Source organism: Antedon mediterranea, chromosome 4, assembly GCF_964355755.1.
Source record: "Antedon mediterranea chromosome 4, ecAntMedi1.1, whole genome shotgun sequence".
Lineage (NCBI taxonomy): Eukaryota > Metazoa > Echinodermata > Crinoidea > Comatulida > Antedonidae > Antedon > Antedon mediterranea.
The window spans coordinates 4,607,390-4,626,819 of NC_092673.1; the positions used below are offsets into that span (position 1 = coordinate 4,607,390).

Genomic DNA, 19,430 nt, shown 5'->3' on the forward strand with positions numbered 1-19,430 from the left:
GATCAATAAGTAATAATTGTTTTTTATCATATAATAGCCATGGAAGTAAAAAAATTCTCAATGATAAAATAGAAGGAGAGATATGAGAGGAGAGATTAAAACCTTTTTTTTGTGTTTGATTTTTTATTTTTTTATTGTATCTTCTCAATTGTCGGTTTATTTAAATAGATGATTTCTATTCTATTATTCTGTTCTATTTATGCCACGTATTAAATATGTGCATAAAAGCATTATTTGTATTGTATGTTATTGTTAGTTATGAGTATCGATCACGATGTGTGTGGCAGCTTTCTATGCAATTACTTTATCTGAAGAAGAACCACCAATGAGAGATCAAGTATTAATAGTTACTTCTAATAATTAAATGTAACACGCGTTTCTATTGGATAGATGGTGGACGAAACATTAGACGCATGCGCATTTGATAACTATCCTTTCATTTCCAAGGCTGGAGAGATAGCGTTGTGTGTGGGGCGGTACATAAAATATTTCTTGAGGTAAGTGATCCCATTTCACAAAATATTAAAGAAGGGGATAGGTAGGACCAACATTGGATTCAAGTTTAGATAAACTATGCCATCATTTACTATAAAGGACAGTAAACGCAACTCTGTTCAACCAGATCCTCACGATGTAAGCAATTTTCAATTTATTTGATCATCTCTCTGTGTACGTATACGTGTGAGGCCGGCTGAGCTTATATAGCCGGCCGGCCGGCCTAGAATTAGCTTTCATCCCATGCATGGCTACTCTAACTAGGGCCTAGAGGCGACACCCCTGTTTGGGTGTGGGCTGATAAGGTCAAGGACGTGTTGGCCCTTCCTTTCTAGGCCTATGTAGTTTGACTCTTGAATAGGTTGGCCTGTTGTGTTACATGTTGTTTAAGTTTGATGGCCACAGTCACAGGTATTTATGTTTATTTATTTATGAAGCCAATTTAAAAAAGCACTGTCAAGGTTCCTGCAAATGCGCATATCCAATCTTGCCGAGTTGGTCGCAGGAAGTGTCATGCCAGTTGAAATCTTGCAGTAGTCTGAATAAAAAGAATCTGTGATTGATACGTGAAACCAAATTCTATAAAAAAAAACTTTTCGAGATCACTTTTGCAAACTAAAGAGGAAACCTTTTTTTAAATGAATGTTACTGTGGTGTGTTTCTTTTTTATTGCAGCTAAAACTAGGTATTAACATTAATTAAGTATTGCCAAAAAAAGATACTTGTGATCAAAGCACCATTTAGAAGAAGTTGTATAACTAAACAGGGGTTTGAAGGACAACTGGTGTTAAATCTTAACCATTTGTATTGTTTATTTCTGTTGCCATTTGACATTCCTTCATGACAACATAATAAACATTCAACAGTATATTAGTACTATTGAAGAATCCCATGATATGTTTTCTGGATCTACTTTTGCTGAAAAGAAAATCAGGAAGCTTCACATGTACAACAGTATTTATTACAGTTATTTTAAATGCAAGTATCTAGTATTGTAACATAGCAGGCCCATTCCCCATTATACTCATTCTTTTAGTACAATTCTCGTGAATGCGATTGAAAATTTTTTTTTTTTACTGTACAGTATTCCAATATATAAAAAAGTGTGTTATTGTCTGTCAATCTGCATTGTACATTATGACCTTTGAACTAATATTATCAAGAAGCATGCACACACTGCATGGTTACTTGGACTTTGTGAATCACCATGTAGGTCTGACAATTGTGCACGTTGATAGGAAGATAAACATACAAACATTGAACCTGTTCAATCGGAATATATTTTGTGTCCTGTTTGAAAATGTTACTTAATTTACTGTAAAATTTGTTTAATCTTCCACCTTCTATATTTTCAAAACCACTAATAAATTCAGAAATCAATGAAGGCTAAAAAGAATGTCTGACATCTTTAAATTGATTTTCGTTAAATTAAAGATTTATACTTTAGTCTTTCCAAAACATTTTGTAGATTTCATAAATTAGGAAAAAATAATTAAAAGGCAAAGTAATCTCAACCAACAGCCCATTGGCTGGCAATCTGATTTTGCTAAAATTGAATTATTTCTATTGTATTATGCGACATTAAAATGGAATTTCGAACAAAAATACGTATCTTTAAATGTGTTCAATAATAATGTATAATGGTTATATTTCCAATTCTCCTTAAATTATGTGAAATAATTATTCCATGCCTTTTAATTTATTTAAAATTATGATAAAACTGTACCAATACAGATAATGAAATGAATATCCCTTGTCATAATGTCATTCATTCGTGAATATAATATGGCAGTGTCCGGTTACCATAACTGTTAATTAAATGTGTAATAATATACACTAATGAATTGGATGGTGAGAAAAATTGATGTGTAAAATTGATAATATTAATAGTATATGATGAGTATAATTCAATAAAATAAATGAATCATACAGTTTTTGAACCATTCGCTTTTAACCATTTCTACTCTAGTTTTAAAGATAATCTCAAAGCTATAGTACGCTTGTATCGGTTTTTATGGCAACAGATCTCTTGATGCTTTATTGATTGCTTACATTCTGTCTGTTTTTGTGTGTTACTTGCAATGTAATAAACCTCGATTGTTTACACAATCATTGATCCTGCCATTTATTTTTACTTTTCATTGACATTTTTTATTAATAAATAGCCAATCAAATGCCGTGTGTTTCACTAGTGGTCTTAGCTTAAAGATGTATTGTCCCCCAAAAACATGAAAAACGAAGATTAATTAAATCAGACTTTGAATAGGTTATTTTGTAGTTTTAATAACGTTAATCACTTCAGTAGAAAAAAACAGGGGAAAAAACAATGTTTTCACTTATAAAATGAGAAAATATGGTTACTGTAATTCAACCAAAAACCCACTGGCTCGCAGCCAATTTGACTATTTTTCCTTTAAATTACAGTTTTTTCAGATAAATAAATTTCTTTTCGATCCAATATTTGGTCAAACTGGATAACTATATTATTATGTGACATTAAAATGGCATATTCAACCAAAAATTTTGAAAAAAATATTTTTCTGCTATTTTTTTCTATAAAGACATCATTCCATGTTAGACTACAGTATTTCATTTTGAACTACAGTACAGTACTTTATTTTGTATATTATGGAAAATAAATGACATGAATGAACCAGTTGCAAATTCGTTTGTGAAATAATAAAATTGTCTTATTGTAATGTAAGAAATAATAATAATTAAAACGCTGTACTGTTAATAAATCAAGAAGGAATATTTGTCGTCGTGTCATTCATCTATGAAGTAACTATCAAGTAACAATTTATTTACTGTCAGTTTGTGGTCATAGTGGAAAAATAAGTATCAAGTAACTATCTATTTAATTAATGTCATATAATTAAGTACTGGTGGTACTAATACTGACAAATTGCAATGACCATTGACATTATTGACCAACCTAGATCAGGTCAATCAATCGGTTGTCACCTGGAAACCGTCAAACCTGTGTCAAAGGGTTCATAATGAACTAAAATGATGTAGGGGCCCAGGGCATAAAGATGACACACTGGGCAGGCCCTTCCCCCCAACTCCTCATGGTGAGACCTTTGGAGAGGCCAGTTTAATTAAATGACACCCCTATATGATTGGAAATATGGTACAGTACTCTCGCACATAAGTCATGATATATCTAGTTTTTAATAACAGTTGTTTAAATGTTTTATTTCAGGCTGCCTTTCTAACTTTTAACAATCTTATAAACAACAACAACCTTGCTGTGAATAACCACGTAAACATGGCGGAAGATAATTCAAATCGCAAGAGAAGGGTGTGTATAGCAACATGCAACCGCGCTGATTACTCTAAGCTCGCTCCAATAATGAGCGCTGTACAGAAAGATCCCGAGCTTGTACTAAGCGTCATCGTCCTAGGATGCCATCTTATTGATGATTATGGGTATAATTTATTTTATTACTTTTTTTAAAGTGTTATTACTGTTTAAGGTACTTTAGATACTATACCTTATGATTTGCTGTTCTTCATGTATTCAAGTATGTTAGCCGAATCTTGCTACTGTTCTGTATCTATAATTTGTGCAATATCACAGGCAGGCCCTTGATACAGTGTTACATGTATAACATATGATGCCTGTATCATTTGCCATAAGCCATTACATAATACATGAAACATGTGACACTGTTATACAGAATTTGCCTGTGATACTGGCATTACTGTATATGTGGCAATACAGTTTTAGATAGGGTGTTTATATACTGTTGACAACCTTTAATTACTGTAAATTAATCCATAAATGACAAGCACTCTAAATATATTATGATGCTTTGTTCTACCTTTTTTTACACAGAAAATCCATTATCTATTTCGCACATTTCATCTTCAAGGCACGCATTAATTTATATTCACATATTTTGATATTATGATGAGCTATATGCTATTTGTTATTACTATAGTTACTGCATTAAAAGTGGCTAAAGACACACTGAAGCATGCATTATGTGGTAGTTAGACGACAAGACATACAGTATTTAAAGTAGTCTTTGTGTTGTATAATTTACCATTCACACCTTGAGAAACACCATTAAAATTGTTTTAAATGGTTATATTTTATATCCAACAAAGTGATTATTGCACCATTAACATAATACGCCATTAGCATAATCATTATCATCATCATTTTCATCTTCGTTACCATCAGTATTTATTTCTTTTAACAGTTCCACCTATAGGCTTATAGAACAAGATGGCTTCCCAGTAGATGCAAAGTTGCATACAATCGTGAGAGGAGAAGATGAGGCAGCTATGGTAGAATCTGTAGGCTTAGCACTCGTCAAACTTCCAGACGTTCTACTACGTGTCAAGCCGGATGTACTGATCGTTCACGGTGACCGATTCGATGCCCTATCCCTATCAACCGCTGCAGCGCTAATGAATATACGCATCATGCACGTAGAGGGCGGCGAAGTGAGTGGAACAATCGATGACAGTATTCGTCATGCCGTTTCTAAACTTGCTCACTATCATGCCTGCTGCACGGAGCGTGCTCAGAGTCGACTCCTCACAATGTGCGAAGACAATGAACGTATCTTATTAACAGGCTGTCCGTCTTACGATAAACTTTTAAGCGCTGATTTGAACACTCCAGATGATATAATAGCTAAGTGGATTGCTCCGGGAACTAAATCAAAGGAATATGTGATAGCATTGCAACATCCAGTAACGACGAACATCCAAGAATCTCTCAAGATGTTTGGCTTTATGCTTGAAGCATTAGACCAATTAGGTGCCATGACACTTATACTATTTCCAAATATTGATGCAGGTAAGAATGTATAATATTTTTTTTTTTTCAAATAACTACAGTACTAACATGCTTACCTCACATTTAAATAAAATGGTTAAAACAGGGGCGCCACCATATAATCGGTTCTGAACTCCCTTCAACCATTGTTGTAGAACAAGTCTTGGAAAAGGAGGTCCAGTGTTACAACCCAGTGCAGAAAGAGTAGGGGGTTATCCCGATGTACTAGGCCATCAACCCCTGTCTTTCGTAGTAGACATTTCACTGTGGCTGCCGTGTGTTCGTAGACAACTTAATCTACTGTAAATGGCTTCATTATGAAGATGTTAACAAATATGTCAAATGTGTAAACTAATTTGACAATATTCTCTCCAAACTGTCAACCAATATGTATATATTTACAACAGTTAGTTGGCATACTTTTAAAAATAATTTATAATACTATTTCTAGAAAATTGTTATTGAATTGTAATTGTATTAAACTACTGTGGAGTAGCTTTGCGTCAGGAAGTTGAGTAATTGGTCAGATGTTTTGCCCTACCCTGTTATTGAATTGTTGTACTGTACAATAACTATTAGAGATATTTTAAAGAGATATGGTAGATTGTACACAGTTACTATCTAACCAGCATATTCTTATAAAAAACATGACCAACAGCATTATACTAAATTTTGAAACTCCCAGTTGTAATGCTCTGTTTTTTCTTAGTCCTTGCCACGTCATGTAGTTCTTATGGGATCACCAGACCATAGTGTGTACCACCCAGTTTAATCCCCCAAACACAAAGCCTCTTTATTGCCCTTCAATCAACACCCACACTGACCTTTGATCTTACTCTGTTGTCCCTAACATCATCCAAGCATACAGTACTGTCATCAGTAATGTACTGGGTTATCCTATCTCAAATGATGATGTATTTCGTACGTAATACACCAGTGGTTTTATTTGTCTCAAATATTGTTTTTTTCTAAAATTATCCCACTCACTGTTAAGAAATATAATATTTTCGAACAAATTATTAAATTTTGTTGTATATTATGTACAAAGTAATATTACAAACATTTCAAATCAACAGATGTAAATAAGAATAAAACAAAAATACAGTATAGTGTAATAAAAAAAACCTTGCCACCTGTCTACAGTATTCAAAATATAGATAAAATGTTATTATGTTGTACTGTATTAGACAGATTTAACGCTAAACCACTAATCCGTACATTGAGGTTTGATGGATTTAACTTTAAACTCAAGGTCTAAACCATAGAGTTGATTTCTAAAAGTAAACCAATTGCATTATGTAGCCAATACAACCTCAGTTTAGTCTCTTTACAAAAGGGGCGGATTAAAAAAACATTGTACATGTTTAAAAAGCATTGCAGTGAATTGAAGACTATTTGTTAATAATGAGAGTTAGTCCTTGTTATATTATTCATATTAAGTACAGCATTCGAAAGAAATGACATTCATTGTCATTAAAATCCATTATTCACATTAGTGCTTCTTTATTATCAGTGTTCTTGTAGTATACCATCCTATTGTTGTTAGTGTTTTATTTGACTCTACATTATTCAATTATATTGATTCCATTATTTGATCAAGGCTACTCAATATACTATAGTAAAGGCAGTGAGAGGAGTTGGTTGGTAGTCATTTAACTATTACTACATAGTTTTTAAATTATATTATACAATTTCTATATAATAATTGTGTTTTATTTCCTACATGGACATACTCTTGCTGTACATACAAATTCATTTTAAATATTTAATCATAGGGATCTACTGTATATGAAACATTTTTATGAAAGTTAAGTATTTTCATGATGGATATTTTCCTCGATGGTTGAAATAACACATTTTTATGAGCACACCCATACAGTGTAGTGAATACCAATTCCTTAGTACAAACAATGTGTGGCTTTCATTCAATAAACACACCCTATTGTTACTGTATCTTAACCGTTACACTTCATTTATTGTATTGTTAAACAATATATTACTTGTGAAACAACCTGTAAATTGTAAAACAACACTTTATTTCTTTAAAAATACGTTTAATCATTGAAATCCTTCGTGCAAAACCATATTCAAACCTTAAAATTATTTTCTAACATCACTTTTATCAAGTATCAATCATTTATTTCTTGCTAGTTCGCCTAAAAAATACATAATACTATATTTAATTCAATGAGAAAAAAATTGGGGAGAACAGAGCCAACCAAATAAATAATTTCATGAGAATTGCCCGTTCTTCGACAAGTCTGAAAATACAGTATGAATATTGTGTTATTTTATTTCTATTAAAATTCATTGTCGAATACAGAATTAAATTGAAATTGGTATTAAAAGGGTAAAAAACACAACTAAAATAGTTGCACTCAAAAACATACAAAGAAACATAATACAATTTTAAAATATGTCAAAAGTATAAAAATTTAAAACCATAAAATGTTAAGATAGGACTGGATAAAATTGCACTATATGATCAGGTCAATTTTTAAAAATACAGAACGTTTAAATTGCTTATTGAATAGCGTAGGCAGAATCAATAAAACAACCTCCGTTGAAGAGGATTGTTGCTTCATAATCAATAGTACTTCTAAGAACATCTGTTGTTATAGACATGAAACAATATTATATAGGTAGTTGAACATTATCAACAGGTAATTAATATTCTTTTATGCAAACATACGTTTTAGTACAACATCCAAGGTGACCCATTTATATTCTTCAGGTTCACATGAACTAATAAATATTATAACTGCTTTATGATAATCTGTTTAGCAGTTTCAATCAATCAAAATTTTACATTTTATACCAATACTATGCTACTATATAGTTAATTTTTTTAAATGCGAATAACAAAACCAGTTGCGATTACTGATTGATTTTACAACAGACTTTTGTACTTTTTGGTGAAACTATTGTATTTATTTTGCTGCTTTCTAAACTGGAATAGTTTTGGTTTCAGTTTTTTTCAACAATTAAAAAAAAAATTAAAAGTATTATGCAATAGCCTAAAGTATATATAGAAAAAGGAAGACAGAGAGTCGACGATGAGTCATCTTTACTAGTCAGTGTTGACCGAGTTAAATCTCGCATAAGGCGTAGTTTTTTTAGGTCATCGCAAAAACTTTAAACATGTTTAATTTTCTCCCGGCGAGATGACTAGTCGGGCCTTGTCGTACAATGCTGTCTAAAATGGCTTTAAGAGGGTACAGTAGTTTTCCGGTGAAATATTTGTCCATGGATAATTGTACACTATGGAAATAATTGAATTGAATAAAATCATTATGAATTTTCTATAATATTTTTATTTATTAATATTTCAGGTAGTAAGGAAATTATTCGAGTTATGAGGTTAAAGGGTATAGAGCATCACCCAAAATTTAAGCCAGTGAAGCACATTCCATTTGAGGAGTTCCTAATTCTCATCGCGCATGCAGGATGTATGATTGGCAACAGTAGCGCAGGTGTGCGAGAAGCAGGAGCGTTTGGAACACCTGTTGTCAACCTTGGTTCAAGACAGACAGGACGTGAGACAGGTACGTAGGCCAAAGTTCATGCCTTTATAATTAAATTTTTTGGTGGGGTGGGGTTGGAGTGCGGCTGCGCTAAGGCCTAAATAACACAGCTTACTTGGATCTACATGTGGTAGTCAGTAGTTGGAGGTATACACCTATTCAATTTCTGACTGTGGCTTATGCTGCTTTTGCCCTTCCCTGATTAGTAACTAGGATTTTTGTTTGCCTTCTTAAATGTTTGCATCCTATTTGCCTAAAATAATAACAAATACAAATTAAGAGGAATAGATTGTATATCTTTATAGATTGTATAAAGAAACAAACAGATTGTATTAACATTTCACATTCAGCCTGTATAAACGCTTCCTGAAAGAAATTAACCTTTGACATTTTTATCCTAATGCAGGCGAGAATGTTCTTCATTGCCGAGATGCCGACACCACAAACAAGATAAAGCATGCATTAGACATCCAGTATCAAAAACGATTCCCACCGTAAGTGATTATTACAATGTTAGCTTTGAAATGATTTATTTGTCAACGACCCATGAATCTCAATCTTCGATCTAAATACTGTTACAGATATCAAAATGAGATGCATACTCTTGACAGTAGTTATCAGGTCATTAGATTAGATTTGACCCCACACCCACTTTGAGTACTGTGATAACCTACTATTGGGACTGTAAAAAGATAGACCTGTCATCAGCAATCGTCGAATACACCATATAGTTTAGTTATTTCTTATTTATCCTGGGTGACCACATCAGTATAAGACTGTTCCCTGAAATGTCCCAGTACTGTAACCTTTGAAAAATCGATACACATAAAACATAGGAAAATATTTCTTTACTCTATGACATGCAAAAAATATAGATGAAAAATACATATTGAAAGGAACATGTAGAATAATATAATCTTTTCATGTTAGTCCCTAGGGAAAAAAAATATAGAAACAAACACCAGAACCCACGACACATCTTTTGCCAGCGTTCCAAATCTTAGTCCCTTGAAATAAATGTCTCTCCGAAATAGTATTAGGCTAAGAGAAAAAAATATTTCATTTGAAATTTTCCAGGTCTTATATTTATGGAGATGGCCATGCTGTTCCTCGTATCATAAAGTTTTTAAAGTCTCTCAGTTTAAAGAGCGTGATCCAGAAATCTTTTGTCTTTCCACCGATGCCAGATAGCAAGAGCATGGATATCGATCACATCCTGGAGATCCAAAGCGCCCTCGCTGTTGACCTGGGTGGCACGCATCTTAGGGTTGCCATAGTTACAAATTCAGTAAGTGTAAACAGAGGAGATATATAGTCTTCCATGGTGTAAGTGTTAATTAAATTGAATGAAATAATGAACGTGGGTAATATCATAAGCCACCTGAATAATTTATACATGTGGCATTTTTCTGTTCTGTAGTGTTTAAACAGGACAAATAGGTTAAATATGTTTACCTTCTCTCATATCTCTACCTTTGTATCCTATTGTAGTTTTTGTATTTCTTTATCTCTATCTGTCCTCTGAGTGTTTGTACACAACCATAATTATTTGCTTTATTTTCAATGTTTTTATCTGCTTACACCATAGAGGAATAATACAATTTTGCTGTGTTTGCACAACTTCTTTTCTCTATCAAACTTAAATACAGTCAATGTTGCGGTTAAAGTTGTTATTCATTCAAACGCAACAACCGGTTGAACATCTGATATGACGTAAATACTATAGGAATATGACCAATGATTATACTTTATTAAGCTCTGTCTACACTATCAAACTTTATGTGACAAACAAATGTGATGTGCCCATATATGAACATGACGATGTCATATCACTACCATATTTAAGCATATCACTACTATATTTAGACACTTTTTTTTGTCACTAGTTTGAACAAAATCTTATTTAGAATTACCTACCTTTATTGGCTTATATTTTTGTTGAAAACATATTATTTAATATGCAACATACAAAAATATAGAGGGAGAATATATAATCTTGTTTCGTTTATAATATAATAATGCCGTAGGCTGTTTTATACATTACAGAGACAGTCATATATTATTAAAACAACTTTATATCTTATTGCTACTGTAGCTAGAACTAGGTCTTTATTTGAAGCCATAAATGTAATAGAATTTTATTTATTACACCTGAAATTGTTTTTCAAGGATTTAAAGTAGTCCTATAACTCAATATGGTGCTTAATTATTTAAGCTTTAGACTGTATTGTTTATTATAAACTTAATATTCTACGTAGGTGTTATAAATCAAAACAATAATAAATATAATTTAATATTAACAACAATAACCATTTTCTTTGTGCTAATTCAATGTATGTGAATTTCTCTTAAATAATCCTTTTATCCATATGGTGGTATAAACTTGAATGTTTAACTCAATTACAATTAACGTATTAAACTCTGTCTACACTATCAAACTTTATGTGCCAAACAAATGTCATGTGCCCATATATAGACATGATGATGTCATATCATTACCATATTTGATTGTATCACTACCATATTTGGGCACATCACACTTTTTTTTCAAACTAGTATGATGTAGAGTTTTACCTATTGCTTGTTTTCATTTACAGGGAAAGATTGTTTATAAAACATCAAAGCCTACACCAGATGGTAACGATGAAAAACTAAGAGAATTATTGAATATGTTGCAAGAAGCATGTTGTGAAGCGGTCGACTTAAATTGTAGAATTTTAGGAGTTGGTAAGTGATTTATCATCATTTTTGTGCCTAATTCACTCCTCGAGGAGCGAGATACAACTTAAAAAGTAGAAATTTTCATTAGACACCCCTCTCCACAAATGGTATAATGCATGAACTATGCTCTTAAGTTGGAGCCTCCCCACAAACCACCATTGTCATTTCTTTTCGAGACATGAGAGAGTATCGCTTGTGTTGTAATATGCAGCACCTTAAATGCACAATGAAGATAAATTAAATAATAAACAAACAAAATAGGACCTACATGGTGTATACATGATAGAACATCTTGTCATGTTAGTCTCTAGAAAAAGGGGAAAAAAGAGAAGGTACTGTAGAATCAAGTAAATTTTACAGTTCCTCCATTGAAACAATAATGTACATTATCAATATATTACAACAATTGATAAAAACAGTTTGGTTTTTCTTCACTGGTGGTATTATCATTTCCTTTTCACGCTATTCCCCTTAGTATTTTTCAACCAGGTACTCATTATACAGCTAAGTGCACTGTGATTCGCTCTCTAAATTCATTTTTACTTGATTTTTGTAGGAATTAGTACAGGAGGAAGAGTGAACCCAAGAGCCGGGATTGTTATGCACTCAACCAAAGCACTTGATGGTAATTATATGCATCATTCTGCCATTTTTAGTTTTGTGGTTAGTAAGATTTCCATTTGAATTGTGTGGTTTATATGTGGATGTTTGTTTTGTTATAGCTCTTAGATTTGAATAAGTAATACAGTACCAATACCAGTTCCCTGAATTGGGTTAATTACTTAAACAGGCCTAGAAAAAGGTTGAGGTAATCTTTTTTCAATGTAAAAGAGAGGAGGGCAATTTTGAATCATGTTAAACATGTCTATTACTTGCAAATCCTTCATGTTAATCATATTTTCTTATGGGCAATATGTTTAATTTTATTCTTTAAATATTTTAACATGGCTGGAAATTTGTCTTAATTCCTTGCATGTGGTTTTTAAATTTCTGTTAATATCCAATCCATTTGCAGGTTGGAATGAGATTGACCTGAGGTCACCAATTTCAGCCAAGATGCATCTTCCAGTTTGGGTTGACAATGACGGAAACTGTGCTGCTCTGGGAGAGAGAAAGTTTGGATGTGGAGTAAACATTGAAGACTTCATTACTATTGCCACTGGAACAGGTATGCTGGCATTCTTTAAAATCATTTGTCACATTTTGTAATAATATTTGACAAATGTGATGTGTCCAAATATGGTAGTGATACGACATCATCATGTCCATATATGGGCACATCACATTTGGGAACATAAAGTTTGATAGTGTAGACAGACTTATTTATTTTAAAGTACCTACCATCTATCGAGTACTTTGGTACATAAGCGGTTCTTAGCAGGAAATTACCCTAGTTGTAGATCTTATCAGTGTAGAGACCAAAAGAGTCGACACTAATATTAATTTTGCGTAAGTATTTATGCATAATTAACAGGTGTTGAGGAAGAACTCATTTATATTTGTCATCTTTTGCAGGAATTGGTGGCGGTATTATACTTGATAATAAACTCATACATGGCAACAATTTCTGTGCGGCTGAACTTGGACATATCAAGGTATCTCTGGATGGTCCTAAATGTCTGTGTGGTAGTACTGGTTGTGCAGAGGCGTATTCGTCTGGTGCTGCCCTCCAGAGGGAGGCTGTCAAGCTTAATGAAGGTGCGTAGTTATAATTGTACTTCAAAATTTCATTAGCATATAGTATACACATTTTTTGAAGTTGAAATAGAACAGACTGTCAATGAAAATATTCTCTTCCTTTTTGGTGTCCAGTTTTTTTTAAGCTAAAGTAATCTTATCTTTTGCAGCTGGTGAGCTATTTATTAATGGTTACAAGAATGAAGGCAACCAACAAATCAGTGCGAAACATCTTATGGAGGCTGCAGAACATGGTAATCAGAAGGCACAGGCTGTCATAGATCTAGGTAAAGTATTAGCTGTTCATCTTATACACCATAGCAAAGAGAGTAACACAATGACGACATATTTATATAGATGCCACTGTATTACACCTGAGCTCGATATTCACCCATTGTAAACTAGTATTTTGCTAGTAGATGAAACTTGTATGTGCAATATCTGGTCCACTGTGCTTTGGTTACCATAAAGCCCTGCATACACTAACAATTTGTGAGCTACAGCCTTTGAACCACTGACTTCCAACACCTGTCCATTTCTCTGGGATCCATCAGCAAACGTTAAGGTTACAATCTCTGCAAACTTTGGAAACTGCAGAAATAATGTGCTGTCTACACTGTCAAACAAGTTTGACAAAAAAAGTGTGATGTGCCCAAATATGATAGTGATAAGACATCATCGTGTCCATATATGGGCACATCACATTTTGTTGTCACATAAGGTTTGATAGTGGAGACAGAGCTTAAGCGCAATCAATTATCCATCAATTAGTTATTGTAATAATCATTATGTTATGTTCTTTAGCTGCCAAGGCAATGGGCTATGCTGTCACCAGTATGTTGCACGTCCTCAATCCGTCTCTTGTCATTCTTTGTGGAATATTTGCGCCATTATACGTCAATGAAGTGCGTAGGATGGTGGATGAAGATGCCCTGCGGTCAGCTAGAAATGTTCAAATTAGGGCGTCAGAACTTGTTGAACCTGCCTTGCTTGGAGCTGCTAGTATTGTATTAGAATATGCAACAAGACGAACATATTAGATAGAAATGTATTACCATACTGACCGTTATAAAGCTCTGTCTACACAATCAAACTTTGTGACAACAAGAATTGATGTGCCCATATATGGACACGATGGTGTCATATCACTACCATATTTGTCACATCAAGTTTGATAGTGTAGACAGAGTTTAGTCTACCACCCTCAAATATCAAGTAATCTTTATAACCCAATAAATTTTGGCTTTCCATATAAGCCCACCGCAAGTTAAATGGGCTTATGCTTGAGTCAGTTCATTGTACAATTCAAGTTAAATTGTTTTTATACAGTGAACTTCACAGTTACACACAGTGTAACATGGGACCAAAAAAACAGTAAATTTGAGTTAAGGTATATGGAAAAAAGATAGACCTATATGAAAATGAATATTTATATTAAAAAATAAGTGTTATACATAACACATCCTTTTAAATTTTTCAATTTGTTTATTTAATTTAAATCAAATAACGGACACATAGAAGAAGAATAAAGAAAATATATTATTATTTCTCAAAAAATTATATATATATATATTTAGTGTGTGTAGAATCTGAATTTTTCAATTCTTGCTAAATATGGGATTAGTATTATTAGAAATAGTATTAATTACAATTATGATCAGGTATAAGGATTCGCCTTGCTTTACCTTTATGACCAAATAAGAACTTTTATTTGTCAGCCTTTATCAAAACTTCTTTATAGAATTACTTAATATATATTATGCTTTATAATAATTTACCTAAAATTATATTTTTGAATTATTAAAGTATACCTGAAAGTAGATTTTAATTTGCATATAGTAGTTAGCAGCTGATCAAATATGACACTTATTAAAGTTGATTTAAAATAAAAGATGCATGAATTAATGTACAAATTATCTAAGTTATTAAAGAAAATGTAATGATACTGCCCGTTGATTGCTCTCATATACTGCCGAAAATTGCACTCAATTAAACGCGAAATAACATTGTGATGTTTTTCAAACTCAGTATTATAGGTTTATAGAATCAATATCCAGTAACAAAATATCAGGACAAGAATTTCAATAGTAAAGGTTTTATTCTCAATAATTCATAGATAATAGATAATTTTGTGGATAAAATTGTGTTTAGTTTGTCCTGATTATTTTTTGCAACTATAATTAACTGTATACAGAATTGAAAAATATTATTTATACAATATACAGTGGATATTATAAGATTTTATTTTTTACTAAATTAATCAAATTAAGCTGATATTTTTGTGGATTTGAGATGAATAATAACTGAGACCAGGTTTAATTTGATAATCTTCAAATTTGTAAATAAATTATGTATTTGTATGATCCTCTTTAAATCATAAAGTAGAGGTGATGGGTATTTTCCTGTATGAAAATTATGAATTTATAAATATATATTTTGTTTGTTTTATTTTGTTGCTTTCTGTGTACAAAAAATGCGGTTAATGATATATTTTATTCTACCAAAGTATATTTTGGTACTGTACTGTATACGTATTATTTTACAGTGGCAGTATTAACAAAAATACTACTAGATAACTGCTTAAATTTAATGATGCTGCATTTGTATTGAGATGGATCCTAGCTATCCTTCTTTGAGTAGCAAATTGCCTTTATAACTCCGATGACATTCCATATTTCAAATTTCAAAAACAAATATCTTTATTATTTTTAAGTTATACGTATTATTAGATCAGCTTCTAGTGGTTAATATATATTTTGATTTTCTTTTTCGATAAATAAAAAAATTCAAAATGTTATTTAATAATTTTCTTGTTATTTATGATTACCATACATAAATTTAATATTGAATATTTGATACAATTTTAGTACATTTCTCAAATGTTTTTAATTGTATGGCTCTAACTCTTACTATCAAACTAGTTTTTGCTACTAGATGAAAGTTGTTGTATGTGCAATGTCTGGTCCACTGCGCTTTGTCTATGAAACTAGTTTGACAAAACAAGTTAGATGTGCCCAAATATGGTACTGATATGACATCATCATGTCCATATATGGGCACATTACATTTTTTTTTTGTCACAAAAAGTTTTATAGTGTAGACAGAGCTTTAAATAGGGTGAGGTAGTCACTCTTTTGGAGTACAGTAGTCTAGATAAGAACCTCTTTTAATGGGACACCTCTGGGATCCAATAAAGCATCCTCTTAATTTGGTTGAGCTGTTATGTCAATTTACATATATTTCCTAGGAAAGTGTCCTCTGAATAGGACTGTATGTTTAAGAACTTATTTATATGAGTTGAATTTGATTGAATTTGATGTTCGCTTTTTGGTTCCTGCTGTTTTTGCAATATAAGCCTCCTGTTGCCTCTGCAACGCCAACTCAGTTAAATGTTGTTTATGGTTGTCCTTTTCATGTTTTAATCTCTTTTTTAGTGATTGTATTTCTTCCATTTGTGATATAGATTCACTCTCTGCTTTTAGTTTTTCAGCCTGCAATACTGGAAAGGAATTAATCATTTTAATTAGATTAAGATACTTTATACATTAAATATATATAAAGTAAATTTTACATATCTGTATCAAAAAGTAGATAGCTCTTGAAAAAATTTACAATTTACAAACTCCTGGGGTGGATTGCTATAAAACAGTCTTAACTGATGGTCTCAACTCCCCGATTAAAGCCGGCTTTATCAGATAGGACGGTCTTATTAAAGCCACTCCTGATAGACCATTGCTATAAAACAGTCTTGAATAAGACCACGCAAAGTAACAAATTGAGGGCGTACTTTGCGCGTAGAATACCAAATAAGGTAATGTTCGTCACGCTTGTTCAATTCACAAATCATAACAGTACGTACATTTATACACGAGAAAATCTATTCTAGGCCTATATAAGAATAAAATCACCGTTATTATTTGATTTAACACTTAAAACTCGTTCAATTGGTTATCTTTGACGATAAATAATACGTAAAAGCAACAAAAAGAGAGGTTTAAGACTGTTTTAAGACTCCTTCGAGTAGGCTTTAATTTTAAAGACCGTTTACAGGTTAGACCGCGGTATAGCAATGGTCTATAATATAAGACTACTTGCTACGTCACGAATTATAGCCGGCTAAGCGCTAAGACCGGTTATAGACCGCTTATAGCAATCCACCCCTGGATGTTATACTGTAATAAGATTTGGCTGAGTGAATTATTAGAACTTTTGGAAAACTGGGGTTTATTTTCCTAGGATTAGTTTAAATTACATGCATGGTTGACCAATGAGTCTTATCTATTTTGGGTAACTATTAACATATTGTGTCAATAAACCATTATACCAGAGAATTTTGACGACAACTCATCATGTTTAGTGGTCTCTCTCAGTGCTTTATTCTTCAGTAATCCAAACCTGAAAAAAAAGTATAATTCAATATTAATTAATATGTTTCAATGTTAAAGCAAGTTCTTGCAAAATTAATTTTAATATCAACTGAATTTGTTACTCTTACGTGTTTTCAAATTGTGACTTTTCTCTTTGTAATTGTCGTTTAAGAATCTCCACCTCCCCAAGTGCAAACTGTAACTTCTCTGTTTCGTTTGCTAGCTTAGCTTTTGTATTTGCATGTTCCAGTCTTTCATTCTAAAGATATAAAGTATAACACTTTCTTAATGAAAAAAAACCAGAAATTTATTACATTAATAAATTTCCACTAGGCTAGGCCTAGTGACTAGGCACTAAAATAATACTAATCTAACCTTTAAATCTTTTAGAATCTGTTCATACAGCTGTTTTTCAACCATCTCTTCTTGCAGTGAGTCATTCTACAAAATAAAGAAAACGCTATACAAAACAGTGCTTCTAATCTAAGGAACAACAGCCAAGTCCTTTCATGATGTAGGCCTAGGCTATTAATAATTATCAGCGTCTTAGCTTACTCTCGGCTAATGTCATGCTCTGTCCTTTGATTGAGCAGAAGGGGCCTAGCTAGCCATCATGCCTGCAGATTTCACTTAGTCAAGTAGGTATATACTATAACAAAGTTAAAAACAATTTACGTAAGATTTTATGTTTTCATATACTGTCCTCTGAGCAAAAAATAAGTCCTGAAGTTGTTCGCTAACAAGTTTACCAGTTGAATCAAGTTTATTTATTGTTGACATTCTGTTCTGTGTGGGAAATTAATTTTTCAAAACAAAGTATATGTCGCCCTCTATTTATGTTTATTGAATTAGCCTTTTTACTATCGGTATTAAAAATCCTTGCATTTTTATTGTACGTAAGTGCTTTGTGTAGATAATAAAATATAATTTAGTAACTTTCTTTATTTACGAATTTATAATGTTTTTATATAAATTTCAACAAATATTGCTCTCAACCTTATTTTAAATATAAACCTCTTATGGTATAAATTTTGCGACGTCTGGATTTACAAGCTGATGTATGATGGGATATTGCCCTGCCATATTGGATTCTTACTTTATGTAAGATGAGTGTTTCTGCAAGCAAAAACCTATAAAAATAAGGTTTTAACAGTTTGGATCACATTAGATTTATCAAGAAATTGACAATCATTACACTCTGAATTATTAAAGGTTATTATAATAAAGATTTTAAATGAGTTCAGCAGAAATCAAGCGGCCTAAACGAAGGAGAAATCGAAGGGGTGGAGGCAAACCGACTGCTGCTCCTCGCACCACCCAACCTGCTCTTTCGGCGGGGAGTGAAGTGACATCAACAACTCCCTTGCATTCTGAGGTACGATATAGTGTTCAGACAATATCTGGTCGATTTATAATTAAATAATCTAACTTCATTGTTCTGTTAATGTTAAGGATAGTAGTAACATTTTATAAAGGACTCTGCTGTCCATTTTTTTCTGTTGATTTTTTGTAATTGTTATTTTTTTGTTTGTGTGCATGACATGCATGTGAGACTTCTCTTTCAACAACACATGAAGAAGAAAGGCCTTGTATATTATTACAGTGAATACGACCTATGGTGCTAGTCTATGCTCACTATTTTAAATGTTATGTTTGCTTGATATTTAATGAGGCTGAGCTTATTGAATGAGAGCAGATACGAGACTTTCTTTATTCTGTCACCATTCCGTACAGATTGTGTCATGGGCACTACGTCGTAGGACTGTCTTCAGGTCCGAAAGTGCACTGAGCATTCAATCAGAATTACCTATACCAATGATGTTAGGAATAACAATAAAAAAAAAGAAAAAA

General features: G+C 32.3%; 3 protein-coding genes across 6 annotated transcripts in view; 2 read left to right on the forward strand and 1 right to left on the reverse strand.

Annotated features, from left to right (window-relative positions):
- Positions 1 to 338: 338 nt before the first annotated feature.
- LOC140046399 (bifunctional UDP-N-acetylglucosamine 2-epimerase/N-acetylmannosamine kinase-like) lies at positions 339 to 15,471 on the forward strand. Its single transcript, XM_072091044.1, has 12 exons — positions 339 to 633; positions 3,701 to 3,927; positions 4,707 to 5,311; positions 8,623 to 8,835; positions 9,221 to 9,308; positions 9,892 to 10,102; positions 11,412 to 11,541; positions 12,092 to 12,160; positions 12,551 to 12,703; positions 13,051 to 13,233; positions 13,383 to 13,499; positions 14,017 to 15,471. Exons 1-12 carry the CDS (start codon positions 574 to 576, stop codon positions 14,250 to 14,252), a joined length of 2,292 nt encoding a protein of 763 aa, XP_071947145.1. The 5' UTR covers positions 339 to 573; the 3' UTR covers positions 14,253 to 15,471.
- Positions 15,472 to 15,949: 478 nt separating this feature from the next.
- LOC140046400 (spermatogenesis-associated protein 24-like) lies at positions 15,950 to 18,372 on the reverse strand. Of its 2 annotated transcripts, none has more exons than XM_072091045.1 (5): positions 18,255 to 18,372; positions 17,955 to 18,020; positions 17,708 to 17,838; positions 17,537 to 17,607; positions 15,950 to 16,711 (listed from the first exon to the last, which is right to left on the reverse strand). In XM_072091045.1, exons 1-5 carry the CDS (start codon positions 18,357 to 18,359, stop codon positions 16,497 to 16,499), a joined length of 588 nt encoding a protein of 195 aa, XP_071947146.1. In that variant the 5' UTR covers positions 18,360 to 18,372; the 3' UTR covers positions 15,950 to 16,496. The 2 variants fall into 2 exon arrangements, with proteins under 2 accessions (XP_071947146.1, XP_071947147.1); XM_072091046.1 differs by having other exon boundaries at positions 18,135 to 18,357.
- Positions 18,373 to 18,650: 278 nt separating this feature from the next.
- Positions 18,651 to 19,430, forward strand: part of LOC140046398 (protein FAM193A-like) — a 28,900-nt gene continuing 28,120 nt past the window's right edge. For 2 of the 3 annotated variants that reach the window (XM_072091040.1, XM_072091041.1), the window contains exon 1: positions 18,651 to 18,954. In XM_072091040.1, the coding sequence (XP_071947141.1) occupies positions 18,814 to 18,954 (141 nt within the window). In that variant the 5' untranslated portion in view covers positions 18,651 to 18,813. The remainder of the gene's footprint in view (positions 18,955 to 19,430) is intronic. The other variant, XM_072091042.1, reaches the window with a different exon arrangement.